The 24,768-nt window shown below is 41.7% G+C and overlaps 2 protein-coding genes across 5 annotated transcripts in view; both read right to left on the reverse strand.

The window, feature by feature from the left end:
- LOC121536817 (growth factor receptor-bound protein 14) overlaps nucleotides 1–13,744 on the reverse strand; it is a 49,667-nt gene extending 35,923 nt beyond the window's left edge. For both annotated transcript variants that reach the window (XM_041844391.2, XM_045206571.1), the window contains exons 1-3: nucleotides 13,549–13,744; nucleotides 12,905–13,119; nucleotides 11,376–11,508 (exon numbers count right to left, since the gene is read on the reverse strand). In XM_041844391.2, coding sequence (XP_041700325.1) covers nucleotides 11,376–11,508; nucleotides 12,905–13,092 — 321 coding nt within the window. In that variant the 5' untranslated portion in view covers nucleotides 13,093–13,119; nucleotides 13,549–13,744. The remainder of the gene's footprint in view (nucleotides 1–11,375; nucleotides 11,509–12,904; nucleotides 13,120–13,548) is intronic.
- Nucleotides 13,745–23,350: 9,606 nt separating this feature from the next.
- Nucleotides 23,351–24,768, reverse strand: part of LOC121536816 (cordon-bleu protein-like 1) — a 52,735-nt gene continuing 51,317 nt past the window's right edge. For all 3 annotated transcript variants that reach the window (XM_041844389.2, XM_041844388.2, XM_041844390.2), the window contains 2 exons: nucleotides 24,062–24,244; nucleotides 23,351–23,914 (listed from right to left, as the gene is read on the reverse strand). In XM_041844389.2, coding sequence (XP_041700323.1) covers nucleotides 23,858–23,914; nucleotides 24,062–24,244 — 240 coding nt within the window. In that variant the 3' untranslated portion in view covers nucleotides 23,351–23,857. The remainder of the gene's footprint in view (nucleotides 23,915–24,061; nucleotides 24,245–24,768) is intronic.

Raw genomic sequence — 24,768 nt, forward strand, 5'->3', positions numbered from 1 at the left:
GCAGGACTTTGAAACCAGTGTGAAATGAGCCACATTAAAGGGAAATCTATGTGAAAGTGGCACGTTTCTTTGTAGTAAAAAATATAGAGAAAGATAAGTGTTTCCAATGACACCATCAACCAATTAGTAGGCAATGTCTACTCACAATTGGTCAAAATCACACGATGCACACGAACACTGATGTAATTGGAAACACTGATCTTCCTCTACCTTTTTTACTACAAAACATAGAAACACACAATTTTCACATATGTTGCTGTTGGGGTGGGGCTGGAGATTATGAATATGAAGTTGAATTTTTTTCTTTAAGCGCACCAGTCAACCTACTACGTATTGAGTCTAATCAAATGTTATTTTTTTCATGCTTTGCAAGTAAACACCAAGTGTAGACTAACAGTGAAATGCTTACATACGGGTCCTTTTTTAACAATGTGGAGTTAAAGATAAAACATTTAATTAAAAATATATAAATAGTGACGCAGGGAATAAATACACAGTGAATAACAATGACGAGTACAAATAACATGGCTATATACAGGGAATACCAGTACCGAGTCAATGTGCAGGGGTACGAGGTAATTGAGGTTGCTATGTACAAGTACAGTGGGGAGAACAAATATTTGATACACTGCCGATTTTGCAGGTTTTCCTACTTACAAAGCATGTAGAGGTCTGTAATTTTTATCATAGGTACACTTCAACTGTGAGAGACGGAATCTAAAACAAAAATCCAGAAAATCACATTGTATGATTTTTAAGTAATTAATTTGCATTTTATTGCATGACATAAGTATTTGATCACCTACCAACCAGTAAGAATTCCGGCTCTCACAGACCTGTTAGTTTTTCTTTAAGAAGCCTTCCTGTTCTCCACTCATTCCCTGTATTTACTGCACCTGTTTGAACTTGTTACCTGTATAAAAGACACCTGTCCACACACTCAATCAAACAGACTCCAACCTCTCCACAATAGCCAAGACCAGAGAGCTGTGTAAGGACATCAGGGATAAAATTGTAGACCTGCACAAGGCTGGGATGGGCTACAGGACAATAGGCAAGCAGCTTGGTGAGAAGGCAACAACTGTTGGCGCAATTATTAGAAAATGGAAGAAGTTCAAGATGACGGTCAATCACCCTCGGGCTGGGGCTCCATGCAAGATCTCACCTCGTGGGGCATCAATGATCATGAGGAAGGTGAGGGATCAGCCCAGAACTACACGGCAGGACCTGGTCAATGACCTGAAGAGAGCTGGGACCACAGTCTCAGAGAAAACCATTAGTAACACACTACGCCGTCATGGATTAAAATCCTGCAGCGCATGCAAGGTCCCCCTGCTCAAGCCAGTGCATGTCCAGGCCCGTCTGAAGTTTGCCAATGACCATCTGGATGATCCAGAGGAGGAATGGGAGAAGGTCATGTGGTCTGATGAGACAAAAATAGAGCTTTTTGGTCTAAACTCCACTCGCCGTGTTTGGAGGAAGAAGAAGGATGAGTACAACCCCAAGAACACCATCCCAACCGGGAGGTGGAAACATCATACTTTGGGGATGCTTTTCTGCAAAGGGGACAGGACGACTGCACCGTATTGAGGGGAGGATGGATGGGGCCATGTATCGCGAGATCTTGGTCAACAACCTCCTTCCCTCAGTAAGAGCATTGAAGATGGGTCGTGGCTGGGTCTTCCAGCATGACAACGACCTGAAACACACAGCCAGGGCAACTAAGGAGTGGCTCCGTAAGAAGCATCTCAAGGGCCTGGAGTGGCCTAGCCAGTCTCCAGACCTGAACCCAATAGAACATTTTTGGAGGGAGCTGAAAGTCCGTATTGCCCAGCGACAGCCCCGAAACCTGAAGGATCTGGAGAAGGTCTGTATGGAGGAGTGGGCCAAAATCCCTGCTGCAGTGTGTGCAAACCTGGTCAAGACCTACAGGAATCGTATGATCGCTGTAATTGCAAACAAAGGTTTCTGTACCAAATATTAAGTTCTGCTTTTCTGATGTATCAAATACTTATGTCATGCAATAAAATGCAAATTAATTACTTTAAAATCATACAATGTGATTTTCTGGATTTTTTTTTAGATTCCGTCTCTCACAGTTGAAGTGTACTATGATAAAAATTACAGACCTCTACATGCTTTGTAAGTAGGAAAACCTGCAAAATCGGCAGTGTATCAAATACTTGTTCTACCCACTGTAGGTAGGGTTAAAGTGACTAGGCAACAGGATAGATAGTAGTAGCATCAGTGGGTAGCCATTTGATTAGCTACAGTTGAAGTCGGAAGTTTACATGTGGTCCTCTGTAGCTCAGCTGGTAGAGCATGGCGCTTGTAACGCCAAGGTAGTGGGTTCGATCCCCGGGACCACCCATACGTAAAAATGTATGCATGCATGACTGTAAGTCGCTTTGGATAAAAGTGTCTGCTAAATGGCGTATTATATAAGTCTATCCTTCCTTAGCGCCCTACAGCAAGACTGGACAGTATCACCCAACGCAACTACACCAGTCGGAGAGGAGAGTGAACTACTGTTACTGCTTCTACGGTGAGTGCTGAGTAGATATAATCTTGCCAGCACAATAAAGTGCTAAAAATGCACACTGGCCATATGCTGTTACATGAAGTGTCATGGTAGGGTGGTGGGTGGGTGTTGTAACAAACAATGGATGATATGCCCAAATGTAAAGCAAGTGCTGTGCTAATAAAGTTCAACTCTGTGGTAACGTTAACGTTACAGCCCTTTAGTGAAGCCTGCAAAATCAAGTTCTGTCATTCAAATGTTGACAGAGACACTAAAAAAACATAGCAGGTTACAAAGTAGTGCTTCGTAGCTATGTTTGATGTATAGGTTGCCACCCACATCTAGCCAGTTTTGTTACAGCCTGAATTCAAAATAGATTAAATCGTTTTTTTTCTCACCCATTTACACACAATACCCCATCATGACAAAGTGAAAATATGGTTTAGAAATTGTAGAACATTTATAGAAAATGTAATACAGTAGTATAGTATCTAATTTACATAAGTTTGCATAAGTATTGACGATTTAAGATCACGGTTATCCTACCAACGGGACATTAAAAACTGTAATATCTTATGTTTCACGGAGTCGTGGCTGAACGACAACAATGATACCATTCAGCTAGCAGGCTACACGCTACATCGGCAGGACAGAACGGCTGGCTCCGGTAAGACAAAGGGTGGCGGTCTCTGTATATTTGTAAACAACAGCTGGTGTACAAAATCAAATACTAAGGAAGTCTCGAGGTTTTGCTCGCCTGAGGTAGAGTATCTTATGATAAGCTGTAGACCACACTATTTACCAAGAGAGTTTTCAGCTATATTTTTCATAGCTGTCTATTTACCACCACAAACCAATGCTGGCATTAAGATTGCACTGAATGAGTTGTACAAGGCCATTAATCAACAGGAAAACGCTCATCCAGATGCAGCGCTCCTAGTGGCCGGGGACTTTAATGCAGGGAAACTTAAATCCGTTCTACCTAATTTCTACCAGCATGTCAAATGTGCAACCAGAGGGAAAAAAACTCTAGACCACCTTTACTCCACACACAGAGACGCATACAAAGCTCTCCCTCGCCCTCCATTTGGCAAATCTGACCATAACTCTATCCTCCTGATTCCTGCTTATAAGCAAAAACTGAAGCAGGAAGCACCAGTGATTCGGTTAATAAAAAAGTGGTCAGATGACGCAGATGCCAAGCTACAGGACTGTTTTGCTAGCACAGACTGGAACATGTTCCGGGATTCTTCAGACAGCATTGAGGAGTACACCACATCAGTCACTGGCTTCATCAACAAGTGCATCGATGATGTCGTCCCCACAGTGACCGTACGTACATACCCCAACCAGAAGCCATGGATTACAGGCAACATCCGCACTGAGCTAAAGGGTAGAGCTGCCGCTTTCAAGGAACGGGACTCTAACCCGGAAGCTTATAAGAAATCCCGCTATGACCTCCGACGAACCATCAAACAGGCAAAGAGTCAATACAGGTCTAAGATTGAATCATACTACACTGGCTCTGACGCTCGTCGGATGTGGCAGGGCTTGAAAACTATTACAGACTACAAAGGGAAGCACAGCCGCGAGCTGCCCAGTGACACAAGCCTACCAGACGAGCTAAACCACTTCTATGCTCGCTCGAGGCAAGCAACACTGAAGCATGCATGAGAGCACCAGCTGTTCCGGACGACTATGTGATCACGCTCTCCGTAGCCGATGTGAGTAAGACTTTTAAGCAAGTCAACATTCACAAGGCCGCTGGGCCAGACGGATTACCAGGGCGTGTACTCCGAGCATGTGCTGACCAACTGGCAAGTGTCTTCACTGACATTTTCAACATGTCCCTGACCGAGTCTGTAATACCAACATGTTTCAAGCAGACCACCATAGTCCCCGTGCCCAAGAACTCTAAGATAACCTGCCTAAATGACTACCGACCCGTGGCACTGACGTCTGTAGCCATGAAGTGCTTTGAAAGACTGGTCATGGCTCACATCAACAGCATAATCCCAGAAACCCTAGACCCACTCCAATTTGCATACCGCCCCAACAGATCCACAGATGATGCAATCTCTATCGCACTCCACACTGCCCTTTCCCACCTGGACAAGAGGAACACCTACGTGAGAATGCTATTCATTGACTACAGCTCAGCATTCAACACCATAGTGCCCTCTAAGCTCATCACTAAGCTAAGGATCCTGGGACTAAACACCTCCCTCTGCAACTGGATCCTGGACTTCCTGACGGGCCGCCCCAGGTGGTAAGGGTAGGTAACAACACATCTGCCACACTGATCCTCAACACGGGGCCCCTCAGGGGTGCGTGCTCAGTCCCCTCCTGTACTCTCTGTTCACCCATGACTGCATGGCCAGGCACGACTCCAACACCATCATTAAGTTTGCCGACGACACAACAGTGGTAGGCCTGATCACCCGACAACGATGAGACAGCCTATAGGGAGGAGGTCAGAGATCTGGCCGTGTGGTGCCAGGACAACAACCTCTCCCTCAACGTGACCAAGACAAAGGAGATGATTGTGGACTACAGGAAAAAAAAGAGGACTGAGCACGCCCCCATTCTCATCGACGGGGCTGTAGTGGAACAGGTTGAGAGCTTCAAGTTCCTTGGTGTCCACATCACCAACGAACTATCATGGTCCAAGCACACCAAGACAGTCGTGAAGAGGGCACGACAAAGCCTATTCCCCCTCAGGAGACTAAAAAGATTTGGCATGGGTCCTCAGATCCTCAAAAAATTCTACAGCTGCACCATCGAGAGCATCCTGACTGGTTGCATCACCGCCTGGTATGGCAACTGCTTGGCCTCTGACCGCAAGGCACTACAGAGGGTAGTGCGTACGGCCCAGTACATCACTGGGGCAAAGCTCCCTGCCATCCAAGACCTCTATACCAGGCGGTGTCAGAGGAAGGCCCTCAAAATTGTCAAAGACTCCAGCCACCCTAGTCATAGACTGTTCTCTCTGCTACCGCACGGCAAGCGGTACCGGAGTGCCAAGTCTAGGTCCAAAAGACTTCTCAACAGCTTCTACCCACAAGCCATAAGACTCCTGAACAGCTAATCATGGCTACCCGGACTATTTGCACTGCCCCCACCCCATCCTTTTACGCTGCTGCTACTCTGTTAAGTATTTATGCATAGTCACTTTAACTCTACCCACATGTACATATTACCTCAACTACCTCAACTAGCCGGTGCCCCCGCACATTGACTCTGCACCGTTACCCCCTGTATATATAGCCTCCCTACTGTCACTTTATTTTACTTCTGCTCTTTGTTTTTCTCAACACTTTTTTTTTTTTTTTTTTTGTTGTTTTATTCTTACTTTTTTTGTTTAAAATAAACGCACTGTTGGTTAAGGGCTGTAAGTAAGCATTTCACTGTAATGTCTGCACTTGTTGTATTCGGCGCATGTGACCAATAAAATTTGATTTGATTTGATTTGATTTTCACATCCCTGAGTTAACACATTATAATCACCTTTGGCAGCAATTACAGCTGTGAGTATTTCTGGGTAAATCTCTAAGAGCTTTGCACACCTAGATTGTACACTATTTTGTACATTATTGTTTTAATTATTCAATTTCTGTCAAGAAAGTCTTGCCATAGATTTACAAGCCGATTTAAGTCAAAACTGTAACTAGGCCACTCAGGAACATTCAATGTCGTCTTGGTAAGCAACTCCTGTGTATATTTAGCATTGTGTTTTCAGTTATTGTCCTGCTGAAAGTTGAATTAATCTCCCAGTGTCTGGTGGAAAGCAGACTGAACCAGGTTTTCCTCCAGGATTTTGCCTGTGCTTAGCTCCATTCCATTTATTTTTTATCCTGAAAAACTCCCCAGTCCTTAACGATTACAAGCATACCCGTAACATGATGCAGCCACCACTATGCTTGAAAATATGGAGAGTGGACTCAGTAATGTGTTGTATTGGATTTGCCCCAAACATAACACTTTGTATTCAGGACAAAAAGTGTATTGCTTTGCCACATTTTTTGCAGTATTACTTTAGTGCCTTGTTGCAAACAGGATGCATGTTTTGGAATATTGTTATTCTGTACAGGCTTCTTCTTTTCACTCTGTCATTTAGGTTAGTATTGTGGACTAACTACAATGTTGTGCATCCATCCTCAGTTTTCTCCTATCACAGCCATTAAACTCTGTAACTGTTTTAGACACCATTGGCCTCAAGGTGAAATCCCTGAGCGGTTTCCACCCTCTCCAGCAACTGAGTTAGGAAGGACGCCTGTATCTTTGTAGTGACTGGGTGTATTGATACACCATCCAAAGTGTAATTAATAACTTCATCATGCTCAAACGGATATTCCATGTCTGTATTTTTATTTTTTTACCCATCTACCTATAGGTGCCCTTCTTTGCAAGGCATTGGAAAACATCCCTGGTCTTTGTGGTTGAATCTGTGTTGGAAATTCACTGCTCGACTGAGGGACCTTACAGATAATTGTATGTGTGGGGTACAGAGATGAGGTAGTCATTCAAAAATAATGTTAAACACTATTATTGCACACAGAATGAGTCCATGCAACTTATTATGTGACTTGTTTAGGCTAGCCATAACAAAGGGGTTGAATATTTATTGACTAAAGCTATTTCAGCTTTTCATTTTTAATTAATTTCAATACAATTCTAAAAACATAATTCCACTTTCACATTATGGAATATTGTGTGTAGGCCAGTGAGACAAAATCTCATTTTAATTCATTTTAAATTCAGGCTGTAACAACAACATTTTGAAAAAGTCAAAGGGTGTAAATACTTTCTGAAGGCACTGTACATATGTGGTTTGCGGAGTTAGCGAGGTAACTTTGGTCAACTCTGAGTTCAACTCCGGATAACCAGTACCACGGTAGTGGCTCACCTTTTAGCCACGTAAATCTCTATGGCAATGAATCCTTTAGAACTAACCTGCTCCTGGGCAGACTAACTCAGGGCTGGCTAACTCAGAGGTGAGGACCAATGAAATCAGATACCCTCCCTCACGCAAAGATTGTGTCATCATCCCTTTCATTTGAGGAAGACGACTGATTCAATATTCTATTAACCTTTTACTGCAGTGGGCTAAATCAGGGTCACACAGAGTGTTTCTTGGTAGTCTTAAACAAATCTACTTTGAAACAAAAGTATACACCTCACACACATGGTTATGGGCTTTAAAAAAATAAGACACCTGTACCATGTCAGATACAGAGTTGAAATGTATTACATTTTGGGTTTGCATCCCAATATTACACTTTATATACATAACAGAAGACTGAAATATATAACACAACAGTTTGAAATAGAAACACAGTATTTTCTGTAAAAAAAGAAAATAATAATTATGAAATTATGAAAGATATTAATAACATTCCACCCATGAGGCCACTAGGTCATTTGACTGCAGGAAAGGGCTACATCACATGTTTTTTTTTGTGTTAAAAAATTATAATGTTAAAAAACCTATCACATTACACATTTAGTAATGACAGAATGCATTTGAAACTTCACGCACAGTAAAACGTGTGTATGACTAAATACAATTATTTTATCGATAGGAGTGAGAAAAAAGGTGCTTGTGCATTGATAAGCACACCAAAGCACACCAAAGACGGCATTAACAATAAGTAATAACAAGCATATTTTACACCATAGCCTGCTGAGTTTGCAAGAATTTGCACTGACTCGCCCATGGGTCATTCCACCTCAAAAAGCACAAGAAACACCAACCATCTCAGATTGTTCTGAAATTGTTTCTGTTAGAAACAGATAAGATTAGCATTCCTGCAACATTATTTTGATGAAATATAATTTGATCTCTGAGAAATTAAGCTAGTTTATTGCACCCAAATTGGCCGTTTGAATTTATAGGATTAAAATAATATTCAATAAATATAGTACATAACATCCGATTTGGACCAAACTTTTTTCTAACAATGAGTTAGACATGAAGAATCCAAAGAAATTGTCAAAAGCCACCCACGGACCCCCCACACCCCACGTCAATCACACCCCAATAACGAGTATATAATATAGGTTCTCTATATCAGATGGTGGGTGTCATGGCTTGCTGAAATGACATGGAATGACCCTAATGGATTGATGTTTTAGCATTGTCTCAATTAAGAGTTTGGCATTTGACTAGCAACGTGTGACATGTACACGCGCAGTTACAAGACCGCTAGAGTTAGCGGAAAGCGGACGAGCAATATCCACCATCGTAGTACGGATGAAGCCTGAGCTGGAATGTGAAGGTAACTGAAGCTGGCTAGCTTTAGAAAACCCTGACTAGATCTAGCATCAATCGTAGTATACCCCTCTGATTAGACTGTTTCAAATTATCTAGAAGGTTGACTGTAACTGTGCACTGTTTTGGCCGAGTGAAAGTTCCCCCATTCGAACACACACACAACAGACACCCACATCAAAGCCTCCAAGACCCAAATCTCGTTCACAGTCGCATTACCTAATGAGGAGAATTGAAACCGAGGCTAAATCAGGAAGTTCAGCCCCACTTTAAATGTTGAGAGTAAGCCATTTTGCCTAGAGACAGACTACCCTCAAAGACAGACTGGGGGATTCAATAGACAGACTTGTCACACCCATTTATGGGGGTTGGGGGGTGGGGGGGAGATAGGGCAGTGATTTCACTGGTTTCTCAAGTGCTGTTGAAGATGGGTCATGACCCTGCGACTGGGGGATTGTGACACATAAACAGCTGGCCAGTTTGACATATTCCCTTTGTCTCGACAATGGCACAGCTCAAAAGGCTGAGTGAAAGCCTGTCAGCCTAATCAGGTGAGAATGCAGCTCTCATCATTGTGTTACATAAGGAGGACATTGAGACAGGCTAACAAGGAGCCACACTGTTCCAGCCCGCGGTCACCAAGGTGTCATTCTACATACTTCTTCACTGCTGAGAAATCGAACTATTTCACTTTCGACAATCAAAAGAGAATGCCAAATCCATGCTAATCCCCTGGACTTTTTCAAACAATAGAGTGAGGGGATCATTAGAGAAATGCAATCACTCTCTAATTTTCCAATGTGAATCCTGGGTCAAGTGGAAAGGGGATCGGGTATAAAGGGCTCATTTGAGACTGCCGTATCAAGTGAAGACTGACACTTTAGTTTCTTTGGGGAAGATAATCAAGCTCTACAATCATCTTATCAGACTATATACAGAAGAACAAACAACAATCTGATTACCTCCCTTTAGCAAATCACAAAATATTCTAAATCGCACTGGCGCCGGAGACAACTGGAGAATGACAAATACATTCTGAAAGCAACTCATTATTTAAAGCTGAGGAGCGAAGTCTAATGCTGCTGATATTCTTTGGTTAGCACTGAGCTCTGTAATTTCAGGCTTTACAATGAGTCAGAGGTCTGAGTTGGGCTAACCCCCCCTTGCCTCATCCCCTCCCCTCCCCCAGCCAGAGATACCCAGTGAGTGTAATTAACACCTGCAGGGAACCAATCGCCTCCAGGGAATGGGTGGTGTGGTCATCGAACGAGCCACAGCCAGCCTGACTTGACAGTCTTGGGGATAATGTATAGCAGGCTTTCCGTTTTGACGTTCAGTCATTTCTTAAAGCATAACCATAATTGCTAGCTTGGAACATAATGAATGTGCTCCCAGTTTAGTAAATGGCACCGAGCATGGGTTCTGTAAAAGCTCATATATCATACAGTACAGATTCAACATTGGCACAAATCGAATCAAATCCGTGCAGTATAAAAATAACATTGCTCCTGACCTACAATGATAAAATGTAAATGTTTTCATTCAAATCAAAATGAGATTAGTTTTGTTTTTACTTCACTAATTACAATTAGTCTGTAGATCAGGAACAGCAACAGCAGTTGTGTGACCATGTTGTATGGTTTTCCGCAGTGCAGGCTGAATCGAATCCCCTCCCAAAAAAGTATTACTTTTTTTTAAACTTACTTTAAGTTAGTTAAGGTAATATCCTGTACAATAACTAGTGTATACAATTCATCTGCTGTAAGGTGAAATAATAAACCTAATCCCAAAACCTAAACGTTAATTCTCTCTTCTCTGCTCTAGGTGGGAGACAGCCACAAATAACCTATACCGATAACCAACCGAAAATGATAAACTCTTACTATGTAATTGCATCGCAGTTTCTATATATGTAACTACAATGTTGTTACTACAGTTATTACTGTGTAGTTACATAGGTATAGGGACAAGTTAAGGTACTGAAGAGTTATTCATTTAAGCACAGGAATTCCATGTGATCAGATGAAGCAGAACCGAACAGAGCCAGGGATCCAGTAAGGAGTGAACGCTGATCCAGAGCCAGCTCTCCTCTCCCCCACATTCAGACACCACTCTCTCCAACTTTCTATGGCTTCGTCCCAAATGTCACCCTATTCCGAATGTAGTGCATTAATTTTGACATTAGCCATTAGACCAGGTGTGCCGTTCATTGTAACACTAGTGCTGATGCAGAATCTATGTAAAGTCAGGATCTCACAATCACACGTTGTGTGGATTCCCTGTAGAGTGTGCTGACAAGGCATTCTCATCCCCTCATTTATCCTCATTTTCATACTTGCACAACTGGTTCTGCGTCCTCACGCCCTGCAGTATCAGACGCTTAGTGCACGCCAAACATGATCGAGCTAAGGGTGAATTTTAATTTACACGTGTCTTGCGGCTTGTTTTTCTTTCTGGCAGTGTCATACTATTTAGAATTACATGTAATGCCTGAGATTTTCAACTGGAAAACATAACGGGGAAATTATGTTCTCTATAATATAATATATAGAGAACATAGACTGTAATAAAATATCTGCTCACTTGAGTTGGGCCGCTTTTGGTCCAGGGTAATAAACAATCAGAGACGAGGGATGAGACGGTTGAGGGAATGAGTTCTGGGAAAGGGTTTGGAACTGGGGCAGCCAGCAGAGACTCCTCTCCCTCTTTACTCTTCCTGGAGAAAGGGAAAGAAGAAGTATATAAAACAGAGGCAGCCATGCTAATGTCATTGGGATTGTATATTAGATTGCTGGAGGGCTGTCTGACTGGAGCCTACCGAGAGAGTCATGGGATCTCCTTAGCCTCTACCTGAGATATCAGATTTTACAGTCTATACCCAAACTGAAGCTTGAGTATGGCCAGCTTGTGTTCTATACCTCCTCTCTATTGTTAGGGTCTTTGTTAAGGACAATGTGTCTTCTGTACATTCGAGGGGATCAGTATGACTGAACAGGTGATACTCTCAGACAGACAGACATGGCTGACAGACAGTGACACTGGCCATGCCTGCGACTATGTTGCGCCCCCTCAGCCAGTCAGACGACACACCCAGCAGAGGGACAAACAGATATTTGATAAAACAATAGATAACAATGCACCCTTCACTTCATAGGAGGCCGCTTAGAAATAGCACTTTGGAGCCTAGCTCTCTCCAAGTTTGCATTAAGCCCATTAAACGTGACATTAATCAAGACAGTGTTTGGCGATACACCATCTATACATTCTGTATAGGCTACAATCTGTATACCCGTGTTTCCCCATTCATGCATTGCATAGTGAATCCACAACTGAAATACAGTGTATAATCCTTATGTTAATCTGACATGGATTTCTGATAGTGTCTGTATGAGAGAGGGGCCATGATGGCTGTTATGTTGTTTACTTCTCAAAGCGCAGCAAGCGTGTCCGTTTAATCCGTTCACATCAAAATCAAGCAGAAAAAAACAACCCTGTCCGTGTGGGAATGACCGGGCTGACAAAAGCGTCAACACATTCTCCAGTAGTAGCATGAGAAGATATGAAATTGAGATTTAACACAGTTTATGTGTGAAGGCCTTGAATGGTAAAAGGTGGCTCACATTGACATTTCCTTACTGCTCTGTAAACACACAGCAGTTACTAAGTTACTAATTACAAGCAGCAAAGTAACAGGTGCTTGATTCGAGTCCAGTTCTTTCAGTGTACTATCAAAATTGGGTAAAACTATCCTCTCGTTGACAGTTGTGTGTTCACCACAAGTGTTTACAGGTACAAAGTCTACAGCTTGTTTTAAATGGGACCTCTGTGCCCTGCTGCTGCGAACACAAAGGCTGTACTATTCCTCTGTAGGAGAGCACATTGTATGAGCTAACTAATCACATATGTTAAAGATTAACTTCAAGTAGTGACTTACAGTATAAACTAAGATAGATATGCTGAGGCCCTTGGATAAAATGCTGGGATTTATATTCCTAACACATTTATGAGGTTTGTGTTTTAGACAGTTAATTGAAAAATATAATGACAAAAAAATAAATACATTAAATCACACTCATTCACACCAGCCATTCCAAAGGAGAAATAAACCATACCTATTTCCTTTGCAGACAGCAGTCTTGGAGAGCTGGGCATTTGGTGGTTGTAAAGGAGCATGCAAAGGGATGAGGGATGGGCTGGAAAAGCCACTCACATTACCCTTCCTACTCCCAAAAATCTCTGCTTTCTCTCCGAGGCAGCCAGAGGTGTGTATGTCTTCCAGTGTGTTATTCATATCACTCATGGGGGCCGGCTATATCCAAGGCATCATCTGGAGCAGAGAAAAGAGACGAGCTGTTGGACTGGAGTGTAGAGTGTGCAGGGCAGTAGCAGAGCAGAGCAAAGTGAGAGAGGGAGCGAGAGCTGGCTGGGCTCTGTCTGATCACAGCACACAGCAGACACAAACTTCGCCGCAAGGCTCATCTGCTGCCCATGAGGCTGGCCCAGTGGGGCAAAATGAACCCTCCTACCAAAACATGATCCACCACAATAAAGTTATTTTTAACGCAATGACTCCCAAATGAGCCCTCTTAACTTTGACACAGTGGCGTATTAAAATCCACAAATTTGTCTCTCTCCCTGTCGTCTGGGCTTTTTTTTCTGGTCTGGGTTTAGATGTTAATTTTCCATGTTTTTTATTTTTTATTTTTTATTCTCTCCCACTACCTGGAAAACAGACCTGCACACAAAGCACACTTACACAAAGGGTTGTTCGTTGTTGGTATGCAACTTATCTCTGTAATGAGTCCTGGAGGTCTGCCAGACTGTAAGACCAACCGTTCCTTTGTCACAGACTTCACACTGAGGTCCCGACTGCACTTTAAACTGAGCCCTGTGCTGGACTGGATGCATGTCGAAGTGGAGAGTATCCCAGACAGTGACTCAGTTGTGGTGTGGTGGGCTGTGGTGTGGTAGGCTATGTCATTCTGTGACAGCCAGCCAGGCAATATGTGGGGGATGGTTGACGTGATAACATCTATCTGAAAGGTAATGTGTAACAGAGACTGGGCTAGGGCTGAGAGGCTACTGTAGATAATGACTGCCTGCATGTGATTAAGGTAACATCTGGTCGCAGTACCAGTTTACTTAGCTTGCTGAAATCTAGATGACAGAACTTCGGTCAACACTAAACTTAGCAAATGTTTCTAACTGGGCATTCCCATGTAAAAAGCCCCATGAGCACTAAAGTGAAGTTCATAGGAGCACATCAAATTGGGTGTCAAATGAAAGTTGAGTCTATATTTTGGGGAAATTAAGGCATGCATACATTTTTCTACCATTATCCATCCTAAAAATGTGGAATAAGCAAAGGCTTGATTGCTGGTCAAACAGATGGAAAACGGGTCTTAGAAAACATTTAGCAAAATAAGTATTAAAAAGGTATTATACAGTGCATTCAGAAAGTATTCAGACCCCTTGACTTTTTCTACATTTTGTTACGTTACAGCCTTATTCTAAAATGAATTGAAAGGTTTTTTCACCCTCTTCAATCTACACACAATACTCCATAATGACAAAGCAAAAACTGCTTTTGTGTGTGCAAATTTATAAAAAAATTAAAAAATGAAATATCACATTTACATAAGTATTCAGACCCTTTACTCAGTACTTTGTTGAAGCACCTTTGGCAGCAATTACAGCCTTGAGTATTCTTGGGTATGACGCTACAAGCTTGGCACACCTGTATTTGGAGAGTTTCTCCCATTCTTCTCTGCAGATCCTCTCAAGCTCTGTTAGGTTGGATGGGGAGCATCGCTGCACAGCTATTTTCAGGTCTCTCCAGAGATGTTAGTTCGGGTTCAAGTCTGGGCTCTGGCTGGACCACTCAAGGACATTCAGAGACTTGTCCCAAAGCCACTCCAGCATTGTCTTGGCTGTGTTCTTAGGGTCGTTGTCCTGTTGGAAGGTGAACCTTCGCCCCAGTCTGAGGTCCTGAGTGCTCTGGAGCAGGTTTTCATGAAGGACCTCTCTGCACTTTGCTCCATTCATCTTTCCCTCGATCCTGTCTAGTCTCCCAGTCCCTGCTGCTGAAAAACATCGCCACAACATGATGCTGCCACCACCATGCTTCACCATAGGGATTGTGCCAGGTTTCCTCCAGACGTGACACTTGGCATTCAGGCCAAAGAGTTCAATCTTGGTTTTATCAGACCAGAGAATCTTGTTTCTCATGGTCTGAGAGTCCTTTAGGTGCCTTTTGGCAAACTCCAATCGGGCTGTCATGTGCCTTTTACTGAGGAGTGGCTTCCGTCTGACCACTCTACCATAAGGCCTGATTGGTGGAGTGCTGCAGAGATGGTTGTCCTTCTAGAAGGTTCTCCCATCTCCATAGAGGAACTCTGGAGCTCTGTCAGAGTGACCATCGGGTTCTTGGTCACCTCCCTGACCAAGGCCCTTCTTCCCCGATTGCTCAGTTTGGCCGGGCGGCCAGCTCTAGGAAGAGTCTTGGTGGTTCCAAACTTCTTCCATTGAAGAATGATGGAGGCCACTGTGTTCTTCGGGACCTTCAATGCTGCAGAAATGTTTTGGTACCCTTCCCCAGATCTGTGCCTTGACACAATCCTGTCTCGGAGCTCTACGGACAATTCCTTCGACCTCATGGCTCGACCTCAACTGTGGAACCTTATATAGACAGGTGTGTGCCTTTCCAAATCATGTCCAATCAATTGAATTTACCACAGCTGGATTCCAATCAATTTGCAGAAACATCTCAAGGATAGGATGATCAATGGAAACAGGATGCACCTGAGCTCAATTTCGAGTCTCATAGCAAAGGGTCTGAATACTTATGTACATTTTATCCACTTAAAATTTTTTTTTGGGGGGGGGGATTCGCAAATATTTCTAAAAACCTCTTTTCGCTTTGTCATTATGGGGTATTGTGTGTAGATTGATGAGGGATAAAAAGAATTTCATCAATTTTAAAATAAGGCTGTAACGTAACAAAATGTGGAAAAGTCAAGGGGTCTGAATACCTTCCGAATGCACTGTAAATACATCAAAACACAATAATGTTTAAGTAAAGTCCCCTGCCAACTAATATCAAAATTTATATTTAGTTTTGCAGAAATGATTTGCCTTCTGTAAGTTTAAGAAATATTGCCTAGTGTCTTGTCATTCTGTTACCAAAAACCCACATATCTTTAATATATTTTCACATTTCTCTCCCTCATGAGGGAGGATAATGAAATTCCACAGAAGTAACAAGTAAAGGTAGACCTACCAATTAGTTAGTTTTTTTAATGATAACAATTTGGTGTATGATTATTAAGTTATTAAAACGTGTAATTCTGTTACCAAATCGGTAACAGAATGACCAAATGATCTGTAACAGAATGACTGCAACGGAATTGGCTACAATGGGAATTCATAGTAGTCACAAACCACAGTTGGGTAACCTGCTAAGGTCCTCCCTTCCACTGGTATTCTGTTATGTTCAGCTTAATGTTTTTTCTCTTTCTGTAACGTGGTGGTCAAAGCAAGAGTGTAAAAACAGTCTGGACAACCCCTCCCTCTCTCTCTCCCTGTCTATCTTCTCTCACCCTCCAGTTAATGTCACCTCTCCTGGCTCTTACTGACACCTACCCATGAGACCCCTCTCTTTCCATTTACTGTAACCAGCCCTCTCACCCACTGAGCACTGCGACACTGGACGTCCATGGACGTTAAAAAGTAGTTGAAATTTGGTCAGTCCAAATCTGAACCAATCATAGACGTCTGTTTCACAAGTTTAGACAGCACAGTACGGTACAGTAAAGAAAAGTAGAGGTCAGTACAATACAGTACTGTACAGTAGAGTTTAGTACAGTATAGTAGAGCACATAGAGTAAAGTATAATTTACTGTATTGTACTGCACTTTACTGTACTCTACTCTACTGTGATGTGCCCTACTGTGCTGTACTGTGATGTCCAAACTTATGAAACATAGATTTCTATGATTGGTACAGATTTGGTCCGGATTTCTTGTTTGGGGGCGGAGCTCATTAGAATAATAATACAGAATCATGCGAATGATGATATTACATTTTTCTACCTTTGTTTACCTATTCAGGATACATAACCATTCATTAGTATGCATTTCTGTATAATACAGATCAAGGACAAATGATGTCATTTAGTTATCGGGTGTTAATCCACTTCACTTACTGTAGTTCAATAATCAAAATAGCTTTTTCAAATTCAATGTGTAATATCATAGCTTGATACCCCATTCTTTCTGCAGACATCTTTTTGTTTGGCATCCATTCTGCTTCCGTGGAATTGCCCAACTCCAATGATGACTATTTCTACTTTATTAGAAGTAGACATTGAAAATTAATTTGTTAATGGCTGTTGTGGGTGATAATTAATGTTATGTGCTTCAAATCGGAAAAGTGGCCTTTATCTGTACAGGAGCAACTTTTCAAAGTGCTACTTAAATTGCAAAAAAATGTAAATGGCAAATGCCATTAAAAGTCCCACTCTACCTGAATATCACTTGTTCTGAGTAAATATGGAGTATGTTCTGAGTTCTTATTACTCAATTATTGGATTCTTAAGTCAACGCGAGAGCCATCAGATAAAACTCTGAAAATAGTGAAAATGGTACGATCTATGTTTAGTCACATCTATTTCCTACTTACACTTATTTTTCTTAAAACTGCATTGTTGGTTAAGGGCTTGTAAGTAAGCATTTCACTGTAAGGTCTACACCTGTTGTATTCGGTGCATGTGACAAATAACATTTGATTTGATTTGATCATCATTGTGTCTTTTCACGGTGTACAACAAAACAGGCTCTAAAGGGTTTACTTGAGAAGGACACTGAGCATCTATTCCCAGAACATGGCTTCAGTCTCACACTGAAGAGGCTTCTGTGTCTCAGGCTGCATTCCAAATGGCACCCTATTTCCTATATAGTGCACTACTTTTGACCAGAGCCCTATGGCCCCTGGTAAAAATTAGTGCACTATAAAAGAACTAGGGTACCATTTGGGACACAGACTCAGTTGTTTAAGCAGCCGCTAGCAATTAAATGGAAATCAGACAGCTCTGTATGAACGGGAGCTGTGTGCCTCCAGTAATGCACTCCCAGTGTAAAGGAGCCTGAGCTAAGAGCACTGTCACAAAAACACAGCTCCACCTGGCTTGGGTTACATTTTCACTTAGACACACCATCATATGAAAGGCCCCCTCTCTGGAGAGCACCACTGACAAAGCATGACACAAACAAAACAGGAAACCATCAAATAAAAGACAGAAGTGACATGCTACTGCTAAAGTCTCTGTAAAGGTGAATGTGAATAGTCCCATGCTTATTCAACCGATGCATTAAGCAGCACTATAGTGATTTAGCGTAGTGTATATGTGTGTGTGTGCAAGAGAGAGAGACAGAGAGAGAGAGAGAGAGAGAGAGAGAGAGAGAGAGAGAGAGAGAGAGAGATATGACACATACAGAGAGAGAAAGAAAGACAGAACGACAGAGTAAGAGAGAGACTAGTCAAACAATCGAACTGGGGTCCTTCAGTGGCAAAGTCTGAGACAAGGACACTTAGGCCGAGCAGCATGAGCTGTCCAAAAATAACCCTGGTCTGAAACACATTCTTCTTCTATCAGTCAATGCAAATGCTTTCTAATTACATTAGTAGAAGATGAGAGACAATGCTATTTTAGTAGTCAGTGCCACCTCTCCCAGTCTTGCCACCATGAGTCAGTCCCAAAACAAGACAATAGCTGGTGAAATCCTAGGTAAATTCTCTCTGTGTGCATTATGTATGAGGAGTAATGGTTGAGTAAGAGATGTTGAGCACTTATGAGTTAATGTAAAGCGAACAGGCCAATCAGCTGTGGCACCCGTTTCATTCCTTAACTATGACCTAAGTCGTTCCTCTCATTGCACATACATGCACTGAAACAAAGCCATTAGTGCTCTGTCTCCCAGAGGTCATATTGCATTCTCATGCCTTCAGCAGCCCCACTGAAAGTGATCCCCTCTCAGTTCTCGATCCAACACGAAGACAGTCCACAGCACTGGACTGACCTTGTTGGAACAGTCTGCCTTGTCTAGCCTACATCCCAGGTTAAGAATAACAGTTTAGTCTCATCAGTATGTAGTCCTTGTGGTCCTCTGTAGCTCAGCTGGTAGAGCACAGCGCTTGTAACGCCAAGGTAGTGGGTTCGATCCCCGGGACCACCCATACACAAAAATGTATGCACGCATGACTGTAAGTCGCTTTGGATAAAAGCGTCTGCTAAATGGCATATTATTATGTATTTGGAGCTAAGGAGTTTAGCATAGCTAGCTCAACACTGTTATGTACTGTCATCACAAACCTGTAGTATATGCTACTAATTTCCTATTTCATTGTTCTTACTGAATATCCTAGTCCCACTCACCTCACCTGACGTTCATGAGTGTCATGGGGAGTACAGGTGAGCTCCAACCCATGTGACAGTAGGTTAGCTGCTCGTACGGAGATGAGTTGGGCAGGTACAGCAACATGGTGTTTACAGTGTCACAGCTGGTTTCGTAAGGAAAAGAGAACTTATGACACACGCTCGCAAAGACAAACAAAGCTTAGGTGTCTTTCGTCAAGGTTGTGTGGTTATTGTTGTAGCTGAAAAAACAGGAACAGGTCTGGGCTCATAGAGTGTGACTGACATCAATATATGATCTAGCCCCTAGACAATGTTATAGCTAGGATATGAAGTAATTGAGAAAACATTATCCTCATCATCATCATGAATTATTTGTCTTCAGAGCAGCATACTCCCCACATCTATTTCCAGCCACACATGCAAGGGGCTCTGCGCTTATGGAAAGTGCAGAAACAGTTATTCTTAGACGGTCACGTAGAAACATAATTGCGCATTAGAAACACAGCACACGTCACACACCAACTCACTCATTTGACCTTTACAGCACAACTTACTACATCAGCTGCTCTAATGGGGGACATCCCAGAATGGAAATAGCAAACTGCCTTTCTTTTCTATTGCTTCATCTTCTGTTGACGCAGATAAGAGGAAAGCTATAATACTGCAATCTATCATTTCATGGAGTCCTGGTTTGAACAAAATGCTCTGATTCACAAAAACCAAGACAATTTAGTTGATTGGAGAGAACTGTTGTATGAGCCATTATGTGCATGACTGAGCAGCCAAAACACCTCATGCTGCTGGATTAACAATAGACAAAACCCTGTGACAAAACAGTTTTATGTAACTTGGTTGTTTTGCTCCAACTCAAAAAGTGCCGAAGCTAAAAGCAGAAGAATCCAATGCTAGGTCCAACAGGCAGATTACAGTTAGGTCTCATTTCATGTGAAATATAATATAATATTATGTGATATAATGTTACCTACTTCCAAATCAGTCATGTCTAGGTAGGCCGCATTAAAGTAAAGTAACTACTGGGGTGGAAGGGTGGGATGGGAGACACAAAGAGAGAGAGGGGGAGGGAGCGAGAGAGAGTGAGAGAGAGAGGGGGCAGAGAGATCATCAGAATCCCTACACATTATTGTCTGCAATTTACATATCACATACCACCACTCACTGTAGCACTTTGAGATTGTTTTTAAACGAAACACGCTTCATAAATTCAATGTATTATTATTTATAACGAAGACTTTTGATGGATTTTCCACCACTTGTGTCTACCTCTGTTGAATTCTGTCCCAAGTCATGGCAGATGAAGAATGAAAAAATTAATCTGTCAGAAGACATTCAGTACCAATGATGTCATGAGTATTGTCATGCCTCCTGGGTATAATCTAAATACTGGACCTCTGTGATCAGTTAGATCTCATTGGTGATTTGTCAATGTTGACCATTATTACTGAATAAGTCAGTTACATTTTATTTTTCCCAGATATAGTTTCACAGGAAATTCTGAAAATACATCCAAATTAGTAGATGAAAGGCCTGAAAGTATTTTCTTAGTATATGATTATTATTACCTGAAAAAGTGAAACTTAAAAGTGAAGAATACACAATAATAACTGATAATGATATATTCCTAAGTCTAGCAGCTAATAGGCCTAATGTGTATAAGCAACTTAATTGCTTTACAAATCCCTTCTCAAAGCATGAAAAAGGCTGCTAGCTTCTGTGATTCCAGATTTACTGACGAACATTGATAACAGATTTGCCAAATGAGGCAAAATAAATTCTAACCAATGTAGACTATTCTTTCTTTAAACAGTAATCCTACTTTAATAATCCATGTAGAATTTACTTGAATAGCATGTCAATGGTGTTTTCTTCAAAAAGTACAAATACTGTCTGTTAAAGTAATGATACATAAACAGTATATTTAGCGATAGTTTCTGTTAAATTAGTATTATTTTATTTTACAAAATCCATCAGTTAAGCAAACTAGCATCTGTAAAGTTCTCAGTTAATACCAGGTTCACATGCCCTCATATTACACTGCATGAACTCAGGCATACAAAAGATAGAGATATCGCATAATGTAACATTAGCATGCACCCGACGAGCAAACACACTTCACAACTCTAGGAGAAAATTATTGAACCGTGTAGACAAAAGGAGCTATATCTGTACAGCATAGCCTGCTCCCAGAGTATGTACTAAAAGCTCTAGGACTAAAGAGGTTTTAGCCTCTGAGTGTATTGCAGGAGGAGATAAGTGGATATTTTAGAGGTCTCCTTATCAACTACTAAAAATACACACCCTTTCTTGCTGAATTTTACATGAGGCAATAACCAGCAATGAATTTCTAACCTACTCTGGGTTTGGAAGCAAAATTATTTTTTTCTCTCCAAATGATTTAATTCCTACTGGCTATGCACCACGTTTATCATGCTTCTTTCAAACTTTCAAAATTGGCTATATTGGAAAAAAGTATGAAAACAAAATGTAGCTTTTTTGTCATCATTTAAGGTTAGGGTTAGGCATTAGGGTTAGCAATGTGGTTGAGGTTATGGTTAGGTTTAAAATCTGATTTTATGACTTCGTGTCTGTGCCAGCTAGACCACTTTGCATAGCTGCCTCCAGAACAAGATTCATGACTAAAAACGCTGACGTGCGGTAGCCAATATGGATTTCAATGTCAAACCATGACTCAGTCACTTCCCACGACTGACGCCAGATGGCAGTAGCAGAAGTGTTGAAGTGACGGTTTTTCTACGCATTTTACAGAACAGTAGGCCTACTGACATTTTACAGACGTCAGTGTGAAATAAAGAGCTATAGTAGCCTATTTGTTATGTCCATAATGCCACAAAGTAAACTAAACTAAATTAGATGAAAAGGGTTACAAAGGGAAATATGTTGAATTATGAATGTATAATGGAGGGTTACAGACCTACATGCTTTAGTTATCGTTTTGCATAACTTTCCAATTCATATTTGAAGATGCAACAGGGTCGGCTACATTATTTCACTTCAACCTCAACGACATAGACAAGACAGGTAGGCTGCACGTGTTTTACCTTTGCTGGCACAGATATCGACTGTCTGAAGATTCAGTCAACATAATAGAAGGACATTCCATAAGGCCAAAAAAACGCTATGTATAGGTCGAGGACACAAAGTAACCATCTCGACATGAACATATTTACACAGTAGGCTAGCTATAGTCTTTATCTGTCCAAATCCTACAATTAGCATACGGAAGTGTTCCCTAAAAATTGTTTATTGTAACATATCCTACCTGCTGCTCACTGAAATGGTACCGTTACTGCATATTGCTTCCTCGCTCGTCTTCATCGCTGTCCTTTAGGTGTGTGTGGTGTGCTCATCTAGTCCACGCGCTCTCCCTAGACAGGTGTTTATATTTACTCATGCATTACGTCATACACAACCCTCACGTTTTACCTGAAAGAGGACTCTGAGATCCTGCCTGAAAAGGTTTCAAGCTTGTAGAGAAGTATCAAGTTACACTTGCTTACTTTTTGTGCAACCTGGCCTGCAAGGCAATTCGTATAATCTGGAACGTTTCTTTGCGTCACTCCATTTAGTATGATATATGTTACGTTATATGTTGTTTTGTCCTGTTTAATTGTGATGGGATTGTGAGTTGTATGTTATGAACTGCACTTCAATTACTGGACATTTTTACTGCAAATAACATTGTCTACTGTATCTGATTGTGTTGCAATTCAGTGTTTAATTTATTGGAACGACCCGGTATTGTGTTCTGTGTTCATGGGTGCTAGCAGGGGTTAAATATGCCAGGACAGACGGAAAGGTTGGGGGGTATGATGGGTAATCCCGCAGAGTTTTGAAATGCATAAATAGGGGCTACTGTCTCATCTCGCTCTCCTTTTTCGATTCGGGATCTTGATCTGCTCCTATGAGTCTGCCACTTAACTTTACATTGTGTATTTGTGTACGTTCGGAATTTAGCGGCGTGGGCTGTGGCCTGAACAATAGCCCAGTTTAGGAATAAACCTGTGTTCTGCCCTGCACACCTGGTGTCCGTCTCCTTTTCCTTTATGAACCAGCCCGGGTCATTACATTATATTCAAAATGTTCAGTGAGAAACACTCTTGGATTGTCAATATAATACTTTAATATACTGTGAATGTAGGAAACAGTAACCTTTATTCATAACAGCATTATATGTTCAGAGAAATACTCTACATACCAGTGTATGTCTGGGCACAGCTTTATCAAAATCAAATGAGTAACACAAAATACAAAATGGACTGAGGGATTTATGTGTACCACTTTCAGGTCAGTCAAATTGACCTCTTCAAAATTATATACCGTACTAAATAGGCTACTGTATTTTCTCGATGACAATTACAACTCAATATTGAAACTAATAATATACTTTTTTTGGACAAAATATGATGTGAAAAGTACAATATGCATCAAATTTGAAATACAAATCGTGAATAATAATACATATACAATTATTTCATAACATCCAAATGATATGTGGAGAACATCTACTTACAGTAATTTCTGTCATAACAAAACAGAAAAGTAGTCTCTTCTACAGTTTGTAGGTTGTTGTTAAAACTAGCAACAGAGGTCGTAAGACTATCAAATAAAGTTTCTATTCCTCTTTCCTGGGCTCATGCTCGAACAGACTCCAGGGCAGGCCATCAGGCTCCTAAAAAGACAAAAGAGGGAACTTGAAACTTAACAATGCAATTATACATACATTATATAGACACTCAGAGTACGTGAATGTAACACTGTCGCAGCCCCACTTAACATCATGTTGTAACACCATGTTATTGTATAGTCTAGTGCTTACTGTAGATGTCTCTGTTGATCCGTTACTGCTCAGCTCCTCTCCACACACACTGAGGCGCTGCTCAGGGTCACTCTGGCCTGCCATCTGAACTGTCATGTTGTCACTGACTGGGCCACCGCTCAGGTCCCCCCCTCCCTGGAGCTCCAAGCCTTTGTTCTCCTCCCCCTCTCCATTGTCACTTCCCTGTGCTCAGCAGAGAAGACACAATGCACACCATCATTCAAGACACAGGACTGAGAGTGCCATTCAACACTTTGAGGAAACTGGAAAGAAGACACTGTTGTACCTGCTTTATATACGCCAACTACCTGTACAACACGAGTGTAGGCCTACTACAGAGAGTCCTTTAGGAATAACTATGGTAAAACACGTGTGCTCAGGCTATTAACAAGGAGATAAAAAGTGTTCCCCACTGGATCACAGGGACCAGCACATCAATGACACGCAGGCACACCGGCCCAGTCTCTCAGGGAGGGGACGGTGTCACAGGTCAAGGTGTCTAAGAGGTGGGATAAGCAGCTAGGATTGTTTACCAGGCCACAAACCACACACTCGGAACAAAAGTTTATTGTTGACTGTTCCATTACCATTGTGAGAAAATTGTATATACAGTTGAAGTCGGAAGTTTACATACACTTTCGCCAAATACATTTAAACTACATTTTTCACAATTCCTGACATTTAATCCTAGTAAAAAGTCCCTGTCT

The sequence above is a fragment of the Coregonus clupeaformis genome, chromosome 23 (genome assembly GCF_020615455.1).
Source record: "Coregonus clupeaformis isolate EN_2021a chromosome 23, ASM2061545v1, whole genome shotgun sequence".
Taxonomy (NCBI): Eukaryota; Metazoa; Chordata; class Actinopteri; order Salmoniformes; family Salmonidae; genus Coregonus; species Coregonus clupeaformis.